The following is an 18323-nucleotide window of genomic DNA, read 5'->3' on the forward strand; positions in this document are numbered from 1 at the left end:
ATCTATGTTGTCAATAGGGAATTCCTCTAACAACTGAGGTGAATAAATGTGTTCATATTAGTCAGAAAATCTTGCAGCTTTTATCAAATTCACAAGTGACAAATAATATGTTGATACTTTTCTATTGTTTTAGTCATATAGACAGAATGTTAAAAAACATTTTCTAGTGGAATCCAATTACCACAAAGAAATGAGTTGGCACTGGGGACATTGAACAGGAGCTGAATTGTTGAGTCTAAAGGCAGCTTGCTATTTACAAGAATGCAATCCATATGTTGGTTTTGAAATTCTGACTGTGAACTCTATGTATGGGTAGTTGGAAATTGTACCTACCTTAGAGCCCATTTGGTGTTCATGAGGAGCAAAACCAAGAAAATGACAGCGAGTCCTGCTCTTAAGCTGAGAGGGTGTTCCAGAAAAAAGGACTTTTTTTGAGACAGGGTTTCTGTCCTAGACAGACCAGGCTGGCTTTGAACTCACAGTGATCCACCTGCCTCTGCCTCCCTGCTGGGATTATAGGGGTGCGCCACCATGCCCGGCTCAAAAACATACTTTAAGTGAAATTGAGTCTCATTTTTAGTTCAAGCTGGCCTGAAACTCACTGTGTAACTCAGTTTTGTCTTAAACTTGATCTGTCTACCTCAACCTCCTAAATTCTGTGATTATAGGCATTTGTTGTCATATCTAGCCTGGTTTTGGTTTTTGGTTTTTGAGATGGGGTCTTATTGTTTTGCTCAGCAGGTCTGGGACTCCTGACGTCAAGTGGTTGTTGAACATACTTCCCCCATGACTGACCACTATAGCTGAAAGGAATGTACGTTCCACCAACAATTAGTATTTTGGTTTTTTGTTTGTTTGTTAATAATTAGGCTTATTTGTTTATTTCGTGTCTATGTTTGTGTGTGTGCTTACACACTTGGAATATACACATGGAAGTCAGGGCAACTTTCAGAAGCCGATTCTCTTAGGTTGTCAGGCTGAGCCATCTTGATGACTCTGGTCCCATTTCTTGTTAGTATGGTATGTTTTAGTCTCATAGTAAATAAGGTATGAGTTGTTGACTCAATATTTGGCTCTGTTTTCTGTACTTAATACCTAGTCACTTTTACTCAAACAGTTTTGTTTGTCTTAAAAAGGAGAGTGTGTCAATTATAAATTAGTATTGTTTGGCTTCTTAGTGTAAATGATATTACTTGAAAATTGGAAGGGACATTTTCAAGGCTTCCTAATTCAGCACTGCTGAAATGAAAACTCCAGACTTTAAATATTTTCTGAGTAAGCCCAAAAGGGTGAAATGGAAAAAATTTAAAAGATTGTTTTTGAAAAGAAGAAATGAGTAATTGATGTTTGAAAGATGGGGCTCAAAGAGATTGAATCAAGCATGTAGAATAACCACCCGGCATATTAGTTTATGTTTGCAGAGAAGATCTGAAGACACAAATCTTAAACAAGTAAAGATTTCATAGCCAACTAAATGGTAATGCAGGTTGGGAAGTTAATGCTTAGATGCAGAAAGAGATAAAAAATAATGAACAATTATTTTTTTAATGAAGAAACTTAAGCTATTTGTGTGTGTGCGTGCGTGCGTGCGTGTGTGTGTGTGTGTGTGTGTGTGTGTTTAATTTGGAGGCAGGAAAAGGCAGGTAATTATAGAAGAAAGCCAGGATTTTGAGCACATTAACAAGTATATTATTATTACTACTATTACTATTGCTACTATTATTTTTAGCTTTTTCAAGACAGGATTTTGCTTGGCGTCATGGCACATGCTTTAATCCCAGAATTGAGCGAGGCAGGGACAGGCAGATTGCTATGAGTTCGAGGCCAGCCTGGTCTACAAAGTAAGTCTAGGACACCAAGGCTACACAAAGAAACCCTGTCTCAAAGAACAAAAAACAAACAAACAGGATTTCTCTGCATAGCCCTTGTTATCCTGGAACTTGCTCTGTAGACCAGGCTAGCCTCAAAGCCACAGAAATCTGCCTGCCTCTGCTGCTCAAGGGTGCTGGATTAAAGGTGTGTGCTGCCACCCAGCAAGAGTATTACTTAAATGTTCCTTCTATGTCAGTTAAAAATAATCTTTTAAGTCAGTTAATGGGGCTAGATGTAGCGGCACATGCCTTGGCACTTAGGAGGCAGAGATAGGCAAATCTCTGAGTTTGGAGCCAGCATGGTCTACATAGTGAGTTAGTTCCAGGACAGCCACAGCTACATAGTGAGAACCTGTTTCAGGAAGAAAAGGAAAGAAAAGAAAAGAGGTAGTTAATTGTTAGATAGTGTCATATAATACATTCCTAAAGCTTACTTTGTTTATCTGTTACTGTTTAAAAAACAAAAACAAAACTAAACAATATAAGAGGAAACTGGAAAGGTGTCTTAGTGGTCAAGAGCACTTGCTCTTTCAGAGACCCCAAGTTAGATTCCTAGCACCCATCGCACAGCCGTCTGCAACTCCGGTTACAGGCATCAGAGACTGTACACACATGGTGCCTAGACATGCATAAAGGTAATGCACACACATGCATAAAATAAAAGTGAGGCTGGAGAGATGGCTCAGAGGTGAAGGGCACTGGCTGCTCTTGCAGAGGTCCTGAGTTCAATTCCCAGCAACCACATGGTGGCTCACAACCATCTATGAGATCTGGTGCCCTCTTGTGGCCTGCAGGTGAAACACTGTATACATAATAACAAATAAATACATCTTTAAAAAAATAAAAATAAAAAGAAGGGTCTTGTTTCTACATGCCTATAACTCCAGGCTACGAAGCCTTTGAATTTCTGATTTTCCTGTTTTAGATTTTTTTTGTTTTGTCTCCCCTTAGAAGCCATGAAGCCTTTTCCCTGGGGTACCAGGAGCTATCAGACTTAAGAAACAAGATGTTTTATCTGCTGAGCCATATAATCTGGTAGTGGGAGGGTTAGAGCTCAAAGCTGTCTATTTATTAAGAGAAATAAATTAGCATATCACAAGATAGTATGCTACACATGTCCAAAGTGGAGAGAGGAGAAAGGTATTGAATCTCTGGGGTTGCTTCAAGCATGGCGGTGTACAATAACTAATCCTCCGATGACAGAAGCAGGAGGCTGGGACACGTTAAGGCTAGCCTGGTCTACATAGCCAGTTCCCAGGCTCATCAGGGGTACATAGCAAGCCCTCTCTAAAAAACAAACAGAAAAGGATATTGGTGAGGAGAAAGAAAAACTAAGGATAGTTCTGTACAGCTAGGAACCATGTTTATTTCACTTACATGTTTGGTCTTTGAGAAAAGGTTTTGCTCTGCAATATAGCCTGGCCTGACATTATAAAACTGAGGCTGGCCTTGAACCTGCTGCACTCCTTAGTGTCCTGAGTGCCAGGAGCACAGAGATGTAATCCATCATCCTTTGCTGAGTTTTACATTTCCAGCTTTTTTAAAAAATAAATTTATTTATTTATTTATTTATTTATTTATTTATTTATTTATTTATAGAGTTTACTGTCATAGAAGTTTGTAGCTGGCCGCTTTCTTCCTCTCTTGTTGTCACCATCTTTATTTCCTGTTGACATATTGTACATACTATAACCTGATTATTTCGGTATATGCATGTAATGTATAATGATCAAAACAGTATTATATATATTTGTCACCTCATATATCACTGGCTCCATTTTGGGGGTACATTTGGTGAGCCAGAGGGTTGGGCTTGGTAGCACACTCCTTTAAGTCCAAGACTCTGGAGGCAGAGGTAGGTGGATCTCTTTGAGTTTGAGGTCAACATACACAGCAAGTTCCAAGGCAGTCAAAGATACACAGTGAGATCCTATTTCTTCTCTCTCTCTGTTTGCGTTTTAAGTGGGCTTGTGAGATGGCTCAGCAAGTAAAGGTGCTGGCTGCCAATCCGAGTAACTGACCTGATACTGATTCCCTAAAGTTGACCTCTGTCCTACATACAAACTCTCTCAAAGATATAAGGCAGAGGGAAAGAGGACACCCACAAACCTATGTGTATACATTGCACATATACAGCAAAATAAAATTAAAACTTTCTAATCCTATTGACTACCAAATTAGACTGCAGTATATATTTCAGTGAGTTTTAACTTCTTTGGATTTGTGTGATAAAATTTAATAAGCACAGCCAGGCATGATGGTACATGCCTTTAATCCAGCACTTCAGAGGCTGATGATTTCTCTGAGTTTGAGGCCAGCCTGGCCTCCAAAGTGAGTCCAAGATAGCCAGAGCTACACAGAGAAACGCCGCTGTCTCAAAACAACCATGCATGCACATAATTAATTATAAGCACAGTCATTGTCATTTGGTAACAGATTTTAATTATTTCTTTTGTCTGCTTGTTTGTTTCTGTTTCTCAAGACAGGGTTTCTCTATGTAGCCTTGGCTGTCCTGGACTCCCTTTGTAGACCAGGCTGGCCTCGAACTCACAGAGATCTGCCTGCCTCTGCCTCCTGAGTGCTAGAATTACAGGCGTGTGCCACCACTCCCAGCTATTTGGTTTTGGTTGGTTGGTTGTTTTTCATAAAATATTTTATAAAAAATTTTTTATTAAAAAAAAATAAACTAAGCTTAACAACTTGAGTTTGATTCCTGGGATTCACTCTGATTGCTAAAAGTTGTCTTCTGGCCTCAAAACTTATGCTGTAGAATGCATATGCTTAATTGAATACACAGGCGCGCACGCGCGCGCGCGCGCGCGCACACACACACACACACACACACACACACACACACACACACACACGGAAGGAGAAGGAGAGTGAATGGATGGAGAGCTATTGACCGCAGGCCTTTAAGGCATGCATGGGCGTAGCGGTTCTTTCTTATGCTCACACACCATGTGCAGCACTCTAGTCCGCCCCTCCCAGTTGCATGCATACATTTTATGAAGGAAAGCCAATAGAATTTCAGTTGTAACAGGAGTAGAAATCAGGCCTGAAAATGATTTAGAGACAGTATGGTGTACTTAAGAAAAACCAGACCAACCCATCCAAGCCTTCAGGGGACAGTTGACTCTTTCATTGGCTACTAGCCTGTCTTCATCTATTAAAAAGTGGGCAATAGTAACTACCTGATAGTGATAGTGACACTTAAGTCAGCTATGTTAAGCATTATTATAGAACTGTGTGTACATTAAAAGCTCAGTAAACATTTGGATTTTAATTTTAAGTTATAAATGTTAAACTTACTGGCAGGACTCATTTGTAGTACTTACAAAGTTTTTGATTAATTATATATTGTTTTGCTAAATTGTGTTCTATCAAAGTATGCTTATTGCCTTCCCAGTCCTGATGGCAGTTAGGGTATCCATATATAGTTGAATTGTCATAGTGATTTTGTGTCAGAGACCAAAGCATTGCTTGCCCCCCCCCACCACCCATCACTTCCTCCTTCCCTCCCTCCCTGTGCTGAGGGTGATACCTTGTGGATGTTAGGCAAGCGCTATACTAAAGCAGCCCCCACAGCCTCGTGAGACTGCATTAACGTGTATGCACGTATTCACTGATGTGTGTTTGAGAAGTGAGTGTTTTGAAGGCAATTAAAACTACTGAGCTGTGTCCTTGGCCCTTTGTTGTATCAGCTCTATTGTTGGTTACGTGTGTATGGGATCATTGTGGCCATGGCATTACATACAAGTATTCACTTGAGAGAGGAGATACAGGACATAAGTACGAAAAACAAATTTGAGTTTTTTCTGTTCAAACATTTTACATACATGTGGTAGAGGTTGCTTGTTCTTTCTGTTTTGTGCGACCCAGGTTGCCCTGAATTTGCTGTATACTCAAGGATAACCCACAACTCCTGCCTCTCCTTCCTTAGTGCTGGAATTGCAGGAGTTTATCACCAGACCCAGTTACTGTTTTGTCTTTGTATTTGGTGGTGGGAATTAAGTCTAATTCTTCATACATACTAAGCTTGACCCCTAGTTGGAAATTTTAATTTTATGTTGCTTTCTTAGATATTTGGTGATACATTGCCAAATAGACAGCAAGTAACATTTGTAAATTATTATGGTGACTTCTAAAAAATTCATAAGTAATTCTACCATATTGTTAGATTGTTATATTTTGTAGTGATATAAATGTTGGTGTCTTACTAATGTAATTAATTTTCCAGTTTGTTCATAATGATATAAACATAGTTATTTTAAAGGTCTCTATGTAATGAAGCTAGTGTTGACTTTCTTTTCTGTTTCTTTCTTAGAGAGGGGTAGTCTTATGTATCCTAGGCTGGCTTTAAACTTGCTGTGTCTCCAGCAAGCTGAACTTGAACTTGTGATTGTCCTGTCTACCTTCCCAGTGCTGGGGATAGATAGAGTCCAGGACTTGATGTATATTAGGCAAGCGTTCTGTCAGCTGACCTATATCCCTTTATCTTTCTTTTCAGTTTCATTTGTTTGTTCTAGATTGTTCCAGAGATTTGGAAATATAAACCACAAAAACTGCATTTAAAATGAATGTTGAATTTGCTCCTTTGAGCAAAAAGACAACAGTTTTTAATTCTGTATTTCTTTTTGCAACTATATCTTAAATTAAATCTACTATAGAAGGAAACAGTATAAATAATACACAACATAGCACCCTTAATCCTGGTTGGAAACACAATCCCTGAAACTGAAAGAATGTCATTCACAAACAACATTACTTCACACAATCTAAACAGCATTCCTGTTCTTGCTGTGGTGATGCACGTCCGTAACCTCAGTGCTTAGGTGGAAGCCGAAGGAGGACCACAAGTTCAAGGCCAATAACAACAAAACTGTGTGGTCCATAATCTAGACCATTTGATTCCGGAAGTTTTGGTCAGGGATTGTTGGGTTTATACTTCAGGTAATATATAGTATTGATTGAATGAGCTGACACTGATTTGTTAAAATATTTTGGGAAAGCACTCTTTTATCAAACACTTTAGTACTTCTGTATTATTGAACTTTATAATCCACAGAAATTCTGGTAATTAAAATTAAAATCAGTTCAAGTTTTGTCATTGCTAAATGGAGGGGAAAACGGTTTTCAGTTTTGCGGATTTCAGAATTCTGAATATATCATGACAACCAGTAGAACTTTGTGATTCATGGGGAGAGAAAGCATGTGACAGAACCATAACCAAAGTAGAAAAAAATGTCCTTCACATGTAAAATTGTTTGATGGATAAGACTGACGCCTCCGCCCCCTTTCTCTTTTTCTAAGATTACAGGCCTAGATCTTTCAGGCTTAGGATTGGAGGCTTGGATCTTTTACTGAGGCATAATGTTGCTGTTTTCTTCCTGTTTATTGTCTTGTTTTTGACTCAAGGTCTCACTAAATTGTCCCTTCTGGCTGTGAACTTTGAAATTCTGCCTCACACCTCTCAAGTTTTTGGCATTATATACATGCACCATTTAATCTGGCTTTTTTGTTGTTGTTTAAAGTTTCGTTTTGTTTTTTATCATTGCTTACAATTCTACCCAGAGTCTTACACATGCCAGACAAATGGTGTGCAGATAAGATGTTATCCCAGGCAGACATGGCATGAAAACAAATCTCAGTCTTCGTGAAGACTGAATCATTCAGGTCAGGAGGATGACTTTGAGATTAAGAGCTTTTTGTTTGTGTGGGGACTCAGGTTAGGTTCCCAGCACCTACATGGCAGCCCACAGCCGATCGTAACTCCAGTTCTAGGGCATCTGACACCCTCATCTGGCTTTCGTGGGCACCAGGCACACACATGGTGCGCAGACATACATAAAGGCAAACACCTATACGTAGAAAATAAAAATGTAAAAAAAGTATGGTGAATTTATATAGGCTCAATGGCTAAAAGTGCTTGCCACTAAAGCTAACAATTTGAGTTCAACCCCCAGAACCCATGGTAGAAAGAAAAAACCAACTCTTGAAATTTTCTCTGACCTCCACACGTGTCATGGTGCCATCACACCTACACTTTCAAACACACGCTCAAGGACAAAGTAATAATAAATCTTTAAGATTTAAAAGTTGTGTGTGTGTGAGTGTTCTACCTGCATGTGTGGTATACCGCCTGCATGCCTGGTGCCTGCGTAAGCCAGAGAGGGAATGTGATGCCTTGGAACTAAAATTAGAGTCAGTAGTGAGTCATCCTGGTGTGGGAACCGAACCTGGGAATTCTGCAAGGACAGCAAGTGCTCTTAACTCTTCCTCCTCATAATTAATAAACAATTCTTAAGAGAATACTATTATTTTGTTTTGCTTTTTATTTACTCATCAGCCTTCTGATAATATGGTAACTTGGTTCCCTGAGAATTTTTATGTAATAAAAAGGAAGATTACGTATGCAGATTCTTAGATTAGGTGGACTGCCTATCATTTTTTTTAAAAAGCTAGTATGTTGATTTGAAAAATTTTTTTATATATCTGGGAAATTGAAATGTGACAAGTATTTGCTATCAGGAAAACAATGAAAATAAGTTTTTGTTGTTAATAATTTGTATAATTATTTGTTTAATGTTCGTGTTTTCACTAGACTATAGGCCTCAAATTTAAGAAATGGGTGTGTTGAATTTATATTTTCTTTTTAGGGCACAGTATAATATCTGGCATTTAGTAAACTCTCAGGAATATTTTTCACTGGATTAGTGAATGAGTTCAGAGTTAGTATGTGGTAGCAACAGAGGTTCTGTCTATATCCCTGAGAGTCTTGCGAGCCCTAACCCATAGCTACCATGCCGGTGCTGACAACTGAACTCTTGTCTCTGGAAGCACAGCCAGTGTGCTCAACTACTCGGCTGTTGATCTCTCCAGCTCTAATCCTGACAGTTTCTAAAATAAAATGCTAACACTGAAATGTCTACCAAAAGCTAGTTTAATAATAATAATTATTATTGATTTTATTGTTGTTGTTTGTTTGTTTGTTTGTTTGTTTTTGAGACAGGGTTTCTCTGTGTGGCCTTCGCTGTCCTAGACTCACTTTGTAGACCAGGCTGGCCTCAAACTCACAGAGATCTGCTTGTCTCTGCCTCAAAGGTGTGTGCTACTACGCCTGGCTAAATAATTATTTTTATTTTTAATAAAATGGGAATTTCTTTAAAAATGTAGAAAATATATTCCGTTAGAACTGAATTTTGTGCTAGGCATAGTGGTGTATTTGTAACCCTAGCATTTTAGAGGCTGAGGAAGAAGGGTTTTGAGCTTTATAGGTAGAGGGGGTGGGGAGGGAGGGAGGAAGAGGAAACAGATTTAAAATGCACAGTTATTTGTATTTGGGTTTGGTCATTGGTTGGTTTATAATGGTTTTTGGGGTTTTGTGTGTGTGTGTGTGTGTTTTGAAACAGAATTTCTCTCTATAGCCTTGGCTGTCCTGGAACTTGCTCTGTAGAACAGGCTAGCCTTGAATTCCAAGATCCATCTGCCTCTGCCTCCCAAGTGCTGGGATTAAAGATGTGCACCACTGTGTCAGTCAATGATTTTTTTAAAAAAAGAGATGTAATCTCAAGACAGACATGGTGGTGCACACCTGTACTCCTAGCACTTGGGAGCTGGAGGCGGCAGGATCAGATTAAGATCATCCTCAGCTATGTAGTAAGTTCAAGGCCAGCTGTGGTTACAGGAGACCTCTTGTGAAAAAACCACACACACACACACACACAGAGAGAGAGAGAGAGAGAGAAAGAGAGAAGAGAAGAGAAGAGAAGAGAAGAGAAGAGAAGAGAGAAAAAGAGGGATCTGCTTGAACTGGCTCAAACTAGCCCTAGCCCCTGAAGTGCCATGATCTAGGAATGTGCCTCCACGCTCTGCTGTCACAGTGATTTTACAATTTTGATTTGTGGTATGTTCTATCCACAGAACAATGAAAAGACATGTGAAATTTTAAGTGACTTCACAGGTAAATGATTGATATGTATTCTAAACATTTTGATTTAACTGCTATACATATAACATGTATGACGTATGTGCATATATACACGTATACTATGCTTCTCCTGCTGTCCTTACTGCTCCTTTCTTATGTTAATTATTTGTTTACTTTCTGATAAATTTTTGTTTTGATCTATCCTGCAGGGAAAGAGATGCTGGTCGCAAGTTTTGGCAAACCCTATTTTTTTATGGAACAGTGTCCTATAGAAGTTCTGTAAGATCCTTTGGCAGTTACACACTTGTGATGGACCCTAGGAATACTGCTATGTTAGGATTGGGTTCTGATTCCGAAGGATTTTCAAGAAAGAGTCCTTCCACCATCAGTCCTGGCACTCTGGCCAGCAAGAGAGAAGTGGAAATAGAGAGTAACACAAAGGAAGAGGAGGACCCTCGCAAGCGGACTCGAGAACGGGGCATTGAAGCAGGAAAAGATGATGGTTTGACTGATGCACAGCAGCAGTTTTCAGTGAAAGAAACAAACTTCTCAGAGGGAAACTTAAAACTGAAAATTGGCCTTCAGGCTAAGAGAACTAAAAAGCCTCCAAAGAATTTGGAGAACTATGTATGCCGACCTGCCATAAAAGCAACCATCAAGCACTCAAGGAAAGCACTTAAAGGTGGGAAAATGACAGATGAGAAAAATGAACACTGCCCTTCAAAATGGGTGAGTGAACTGCCCAGCAGTACACAGTCCTTGTCAATACTTGAGATTCTCTATTAATTTATTTAATTTATACTAGGTACATATTCCAGAAGATTGATTCTAATCTTTAGTTATTCCTAAGTAGGCTATAAGAGATGCTAAATGTATAATAATATAATTATGTCTGTATTTTTAAATTATTTATTTTGTGAATGTGTATGGAGAATGCCACTTACTGCATGTGAAGGTCAGAGGACAACTTTGGTGTCAGTTTTTCCACCTTCACATGGTTTCTGGGGATTGAACTCAGGGCAGGCTTTCAAGATAAGTGCCTCTACCAGCTGAGCCACCTCACAGGCACCTATGTCTGTGTGTGTGCTTTCATTTGTAACACTATAACACGTTACACCTCACAGGCACATATGTCTGTATGTGTGCTTTCATTTGTAACACTATAACACGTTACACCTCACAGGCACCTATGTCTGTCTGTGTGCTTTCATTTGTAACACTATAACACGTTACACCTCACAGGCACCCATGTCTGTCTGTGTGCTTTCATTTGTAACACTATAACACGTTACACCTCACAGGCACCTATGTCTGTGTGTGTGCTTTCATTTGTAAAACTATAACACGTTAAGTGGAGCATACTCAGATTGTTACTCCTAATGTGATGGAAAAAAGCTTTAGGAAATCTGGACTTCAATCTTAGCTTTCTATTTCTAGTAATGAAGGGATGAACATATTAACAGAAATTAAATTGAGGCTCAGAGATAAAAGGTTATCATAGCACCTCTTTCTCAACATGGTTGAAAAGATGTGATTCACTAATATAGTGAAAACTTTTGTAAATGAGTATTTTATAAGACATCCATGTTGCTGTTTTTCATAAGGCACACTGCAGTCAATAGTCCTAGCTTCTCTGGAAACCAACGCAGGATATTGTGACTCAAAGCAACAAACAAACAAAAAACTAGATTGTCTCCTTCCTGTCACTACCCAAATAAAATGACTAATTTTTCTTTATTAAAACAAAACAAAACAAAACAAAAAAAGGCTTGAGGGGCTGGAGAGATGGCTCAGAGGTTAAGAGCACTGTTCTTCCAAAGGTCATGAGTTCAGTTCCCAGCAACCACATGGTGGCTCACAACCATCTGTAATGTGATCTGGTGTCCTATTCTGGTGGGCAGACACACATGTGGGCAGAATACCGTATAAATAATAAATAAATCTTATTTTAAAAGAGGGGGTTTGGTGGTACACACCTTGCACCCAAATATTTGGGAGACAGAAACAGATGGATCTCTGAGTTTGAGCCACCGTGGTCTGCATGGGGAGTTCCATGCCTGCTGGAGCTACCTAATGTCTGTGCCGTGTGCTCATACCTGCTGCCACAAACACCAGAATAAGGTGTTGGATTTCTTAGAATTGAAGTAGATAGTTGTGAGCCTCCATTTTGATACTGGGAACTGAACCCTGGTCCAGTGGAAGAACAGTCAGTGCTCTTAACCACTGAACCATCTTTTCAGCCTAATGACTAAGTTTTCTTAACTTTGTCTAGTAACAGTAGCAATTTATGTTACAGCCTTTTGACCAGAAATTTAGTAATGTCACTTAGTGTCAGTCTACATATACAATGTGTGCACCTACAGAATGAAGATAGTGTGCAATAAAAATGGAAGTAAAAATATGTTTTAGACAGAGCAATCTAGACAGAAGCCCTGCCAATCTTCCTGTCTCCATTCTTGACAGTGCTAGTGTTATATGACCCTGCCCAGTTGTGTGGGAATTAGAATTCGTGTCTTCATGCTTGCAAATAAAGCACTCTTAACCACTGAGCCTCCTCCTCAGCTCCTAACTCTCTTTTTGTGTGATAGAGCCCTGCTGTACACCTCAGTCTCACCTAGAATTCATAATCCTCCCCAAGCCTGGCAAGTGCTAAGATTATGGACGTGTGCAGTGTTACACCTATGTTATGACTATTAATTCTCTCTCTTTCTTTCTTTCTTTCTTTCTTTCTTTCTTTCTTTCTTTCTTTCTTTCCTCCTCTTCCTCCTCCTCCTCCTCCTCCTCTTCCTCCTCCTCCTCCTCTTTTTTTTTTTGGTCAGGAGAGAGAGATTATATGCTGCAATGTGTATAGAGGCTCAAGAACAACTTTGTGAGTTGGTTCTCTCGTTCCATCGTGGATCTTGAATATTGAACTCAGATCACCAGGCGTGGCAAATGCCTTCAGTCACTGCGCTGTTTGTCAGCCCTTATTACCCACACTTGTTCTATAGACCAGGCTGGACTCAAATTGAGAGATCTGCTTGTGTCTGCTTCCTAGGACTAAACAATTGCTTGGCTGCTCACAGAGGTTATTTTTTGTTTGTTTGGTGGTTTTTGTTTTTTGAGACAGGCTTTCTCTGTGTAGCCTTGGCTGTGGATTCACTTTGTAGACCAGACTGGTCTCGAACTCAGAGATCTGCCTGCCTCTCCCTCTCTGAGCGCTGGGATTTCTGGTGTGTGACACCACGTCCATCTTTGCTGAGAGAGTTTTAAGTCCTGTTTTTATCTCACTGTTACTAATATGGTTACATTTAAAATTTTCATCTTCATTGAAATTTGCAGGTCATAATGCACCTAGAAATTAATTTCTTTTAGATTTCCCAATGTAGTGGAATATAATATTTCAAGGTAAGGCCAAATGATATTCTGAATTTTTTTTTATTTTTATTTTTTTATTTTTATTTTATTTTTTATTTTTTGATGTTCTGAATTTTATTGGCATCAATTGTAATGGTTCTCTTTTTAGGTCTGATTTTATTAATATTGGTTAATTTGGTTAAGGGTTTTTCTGTCTTGTTAAGTAGCCATTTTTTTCTTTTTAAAGAACCAGGAGTTTGTTGTTGTTGTTGTTGTTTCATTTTTGAGTATATGTTGCTTTTGTTTGTTTGATTCCATTTCATTAATTTCCGCCCTAATCTTAATGATTGCTACCCATCTACCATTTTGGGGTTTCACTTGTTTTTCTTTCTCCTAGGCCCTAAGGTATATCCTTCAGTTGTTTCAGATTTCTCTGTGGTGTTTGTTTTTTAATATAAATGTTACCCTTAGGATCCTGAGTTGCACCCTGCAGGAGTTGCTGTATTGTGGTTTTTGGAATTTTCAATAAAAGTTTATTCTTGGTTTCTTCAAGGACCTATTCATTATTGAGCAGTGTGTTTAGTCTCTCTCTAGGGTTTCGCTTTCTCTGTCAGCCATGTGTCGTAATCTGTGCTGTTTTAGAGGCAGTGCCATGGGCTCTGCAGGTTTCAGTGTGATGTTCCTTAGGCGTGTGTCTGTTAGGGCCATTTCAGTTAGGATGTCAGTTAAGTCAGATGTTTCTCTGCTTGTTTTTTGTTGGGAACACCTGTCAATTGGTGAAACTCAGGTACTAAAGTTACCCACTGCCATTGTGCTCAGTGTGACTTTACATCGAATATTTGTTTTATGAAACTAGGTGCACCTGTGTTTGGAATCTTAACGTCCCTTTTGATGGAGTGCTCTCTTAATAAGTGTGAAGTGGCTATTTTTTCTTGCTAGTTTTGGCTTGAAGTCTATTTTATCTGACATCTGCTTCATTTCTAGGTCTACTTGCTTGGAAAACCTTTTTCCTTTCTTTCACACAGGTAGTATCTGCTGTTTGTGGTAATGTATTTTTCTTAGAGCAGTTGACAGGTGGTTTCTGTTTGGGGGCCAATCTACTAGTCTGTGTCTTGTGATTGGCTGTTGGAACCATTGAGATTCAGTTATTCCAGAGTGTGTGTCGGTGCTTATCAGTTTGCTGATTTTATATTGTTTGGTCTTTTTCTTCTTATGTCTTGCTAAACTATTATAGTTGCATGATTTATCCTGTGGTTTCATAGATGGAGTTGTTTTTCTTTCCAGTTAAAAGGATCCCTTCAAGTATTTTTCTGTAGAACTTTCTTTAACCTGTTTTATTTTGCTTGTTTTTTATGGAATGTTTTTATTTTTCCTCCAGTTATGACATAGTTTTGCTGAGTATAGTAGTAGTTTGGTTGTCTTTCAGAACTTGAGAACATCTGTCCAGGCCTCCTGGCATTTACGGTTTCAGCTGACTAACCTGAACAGGCATTCTCCATGTCGTGTGCATTTCCTCCTTGCGGCTTTGTTGTGTGTGTGTAGTGCTTTAGTTACAGCGTCACCAGGCAGGTACTTTTCCCGCTTGTTTAGTGTCCTGGATGCCTCCTGCATCTGGATGGGCATCCTTTTCTATCTCTGGAATAATGATCTTTTCTCGTGCCTTTAAACATGTTTTCCATGCCTTCAGAGCCACCTTCTATACCTGTTGTCCATGGACTTGGTCTTTTCAGAGTGTCACACGTCTTGGGATTCACGCTACTATTTATTCTGTTTCTCTCTGTCCGTGTTCGATCCTCCCGCCTTGTCCTTCAGATGCTCTGTCCTCTCCCTGACCCTCGAGTGCCGAAACTTCCCACAGAGCCTTTTATTTGACTTACTATGGTTTTATTTGACTTTACTTAAAAGTTTCAAACGATATTGCAGAGACATTTTTATTTTTTGGTTTTTCAAGACAGGGTTTCTCTGTGTAGCCCTGGCTGTCCTAGACTCACTTTGTAGACCAGGCTAGCCTCGAACTCATATCAGTCTGCCTGCCTCTGCCTCCCAAGTGCTGGGATTAAAGACGTGTGCCACACCACCACCCAGCCAAGACATTTTTATTTAAGCTGTAAAATGCTGCATCTTAGATTTACTTGGTAGAGACCACATTTAAAAGAAAATCTGCATGAGTTGTAGAAACTGTTTAAAAAAAGTTTTCTGTTGTTCATAATTACCATTTTAATGTAAGAGTAAAAATGCATAGATGTTTTTCTTCATATGCAAGTTACTGGTTGTGCTGTATGACTTAAGTGTCAAAGCATTACAAGGCAACAGTATGGAAATATGGTCCCGCAGCCTCGGGGTTCTGTGTGCTTCTCATGTGAGGAAGAGAAGCTTGCAAGTCCCTTTCTGCTATCTCTTTGACCCTTGCATTCCTCCTTTTCTTCCTTCTAATCCAGTGCATATAAAAATTTTTTTCTTCATTCCTAGTTTGTAAAAAATTTCCTATATTTTATTTTTTTGTATATATATATATATGTGTGTGTGTGTGTGTATATATATATATTGAGTGTGTGTGTATGTGTTGAGGGTAGCTTTCACATTAAAACAAAATAGAGACTCTGAATCTCATCTTCAACAAAGTTACTAAATTTCATGTAGATCTTTATCTCCTTCTTGGTTATGTGGATAGGGGGTTGCAATACTACTGAAGAAACTATAAGCAGATAAATAAGAGCCAAAGTAGGGCACATAAAACCATTTCCTCTTAAACTGTTCATTATGACTGAGCAATTATGACAGGAATATCAAACAAGTAGAAATTTTGCTGAGTATACTTAATAGTAACCTTGGGTTGTTTTTTGTTTGCTTGTCCCAACTACCAAAATTAAGTAATAAATTTTAACTTTACTAAATTGAGAGGCTAGAAAGATGGCTCACTGGAAAAGAGCTCTTTGTGCCCTTGCAGAGGACTCAGGCCTGGTTCTCTGAGCCCACGTGGCAGCTCACGACAATCTGCACTCCATCGTCCTCTTTTGTCCTCTGTAGGCATCACATACACACACACACACACACACACACACACACACACACACACACACATATGCAGGATAATACTCATTCAGATAAATAAAATTTTAAAATAGAAAGATTGCTACTCTTTTTTTAAAAAGGTTTAAAAAAACACAAGTTGGTACAATAAAGGAAAAGAATGTGAGGAGTGGGGCCACTTATTTATTTTTAGTTTCTTTGAGACAGGGATTCTCTATGTATCCTAGGTTATCCTGGACTGGCTTTGTAGACTAGACTGGCCTCGAACTCAGAGACCTGCCTGCCTCTGCCTCCCAGAGTGCTGGGTCACAGGCGTGCCTGGCAGGAGTGAGCACTTACAGACTTAAGTATATTCCAAGTCTGGGAACTCTCCTCTCCTGTGTGAATGCATAAATCTCTACTTGCATTTTTCTGTTTTGAAACTACACTGGTGAGATACTATTTATTTTTCTCTTATCAGAGTGGTAAGGTGATTTTTTTTCTTTTCAGTTGTTACATTTCATTGTCAACATTCTTCCTCTTTCTCTTTGTCCAGTAGTAGTTTGTTGGTCCTGGGGTCAAGGGCTGGCATATCCGTTCACTGGTGAATAGGATGTTACCCAGGTAGTATTTGTTGGGTCTCCCAGTTCATTTTTCTTGTTTTTGTTGTTGTGGCCTTGGCTTTTAACAACCAAGCCCCACCCCCCACCTCCTTCCTGTATTAGAGTGTAGAATGGAAAGAATGTCTACTCAGCCCTAGTTGTCATTTGTTCCGCAGTGCAGACGAGGAGGGTTGAAGACTCGGAGTGGTTTTGTCTCATTGTTGTTCGTGCTAATGGAGGTCATCAGTGAACTAAGTTGTTAGACAGCACAGCCTCTTCAGTGCCAGAGAAGAAAGCCTATAAAGCATCACTTTACCTCAGCAATTGCCATGTTGGTCTATGCTTGTCTGTCGTATCTCTTATTTCATTTTAATGACTTGTAAATCGTTGCAGAGCTGCTCACATACAGATGACTAGTAAGTGTACATTACTAATTAGTTCTGAAGTACAGCTGCATGGTAGTGAGCGAAGACTTCTGAAGGAGGCTCCAGAGTTAAATGCCTGTATAACAAAACCTATAGTGTGTGTGCGTGCTCGCACACACCTGAAGTGAATATGTGCTTGTGTAGAGGAATGTGTGTGCCACAGTTTTGGGAGGGGTATCAGAGGACAGCATGTGCCAGCTTGTTAGTCTGAAACCTGGGAACTTTGGTGAAACGTGCCATGTAGAGAGACGTGGTAGACTACATTATAAAACAGAAGTTCTTTCCTGTCCGATTACCTTGTGAGTCAAAACATGCTTGAGGGCACAGTACTTTTTACCCCTTTCACAAGGGGTCACTGTCAGGGCTGAGGCTGTCGAGGGGCTGTGGAGTTAGGAAACTTACCAGTGCGTGGACGGAAATACAGGCGGACATGCAGTCACTCTGAGGAGAGTTCAGGCTCAAGACTGAGAATCCTTCTTTTGGATTTCAAAAGCGAGAGAAAGGTTGGTTCTGCGCCCGTGGCCGGTTGGTGAGTATTCTATAGTGTGTGCTTGTATGTGATGGAGAAACAACTTAGTGTTTAAAGTCTCTTCCAGAGAACTTGAGTTTAGTTCCCAGAGCCCATGTGTTTTGTTTTGTTTTTTTTAAACGACAGATCCAAGGTCATATATCTTTATATATTTATTTATTTACTATGTATACAGTGCTCTGTCTGCAGGCCAAAAGAGGGCACCAGATCTCATTACAGATGGTCATGAGGGGACATTTGGAACAGCAGCCAGTGCTCTTAACCTCTGAGCCCTCTCTCCAGCTGCCATCCCCACTCCCCCAGCACCCATATTTAATGCTTTATAAACTGCCTTTAGCCAGCTCCGTGGTATCTGATGCCCTCTTCTGACCTCCACAGACCATGTACTTAATGTATACTAAGTAACACATACATAATACACATAAGTAAAAATAAATCTTTTAAAAAATGGTTTGTGTTTGTAATCAGGCTGACTCTGATTCTTGAGCAGCAGGGCAAAGGGAGAACAAGTTACACATTTTGAGGAAGGAATGTGTGAGCTTAGAATGTGGGGAAAGTAAGGAGGAAGGGCCAATTTAGTTATTTTGTGTATGTTATGTGGGGTGTGATACCAGTCACCCC

At 39.5% G+C, this 18323-nt stretch overlaps 1 protein-coding gene across 6 annotated transcripts in view; it reads left to right on the forward strand.

The window, feature by feature from the left end:
- ASH1L (ASH1 like histone lysine methyltransferase) overlaps positions 1-18323 on the forward strand; it is a 118052-nt gene that overhangs the window by 6925 nt on the left and 92804 nt on the right. For 3 of the 6 annotated variants that reach the window (XM_084768941.1, XM_084768942.1, XM_084768940.1), the window contains exons 2-3: positions 9795-9834; positions 10011-10530. In XM_084768941.1, coding sequence (XP_084625067.1) covers positions 10111-10530 — 420 coding nt within the window. In that variant the 5' untranslated portion in view covers positions 9795-9834; positions 10011-10110. The remainder of the gene's footprint in view (positions 1-9794; positions 9835-10010; positions 10531-18323) is intronic. The other 3 variants (XM_084768939.1, XM_084768943.1, XM_084768944.1) reach the window with 1 other exon arrangement.

The sequence above is a fragment of the Acomys minous genome, assembly GCF_964271855.1.
Source record: "Acomys minous genome assembly, chromosome: 19".
NCBI lineage: Eukaryota > Metazoa > Chordata > Mammalia > Rodentia > Muridae > Acomys > Acomys minous.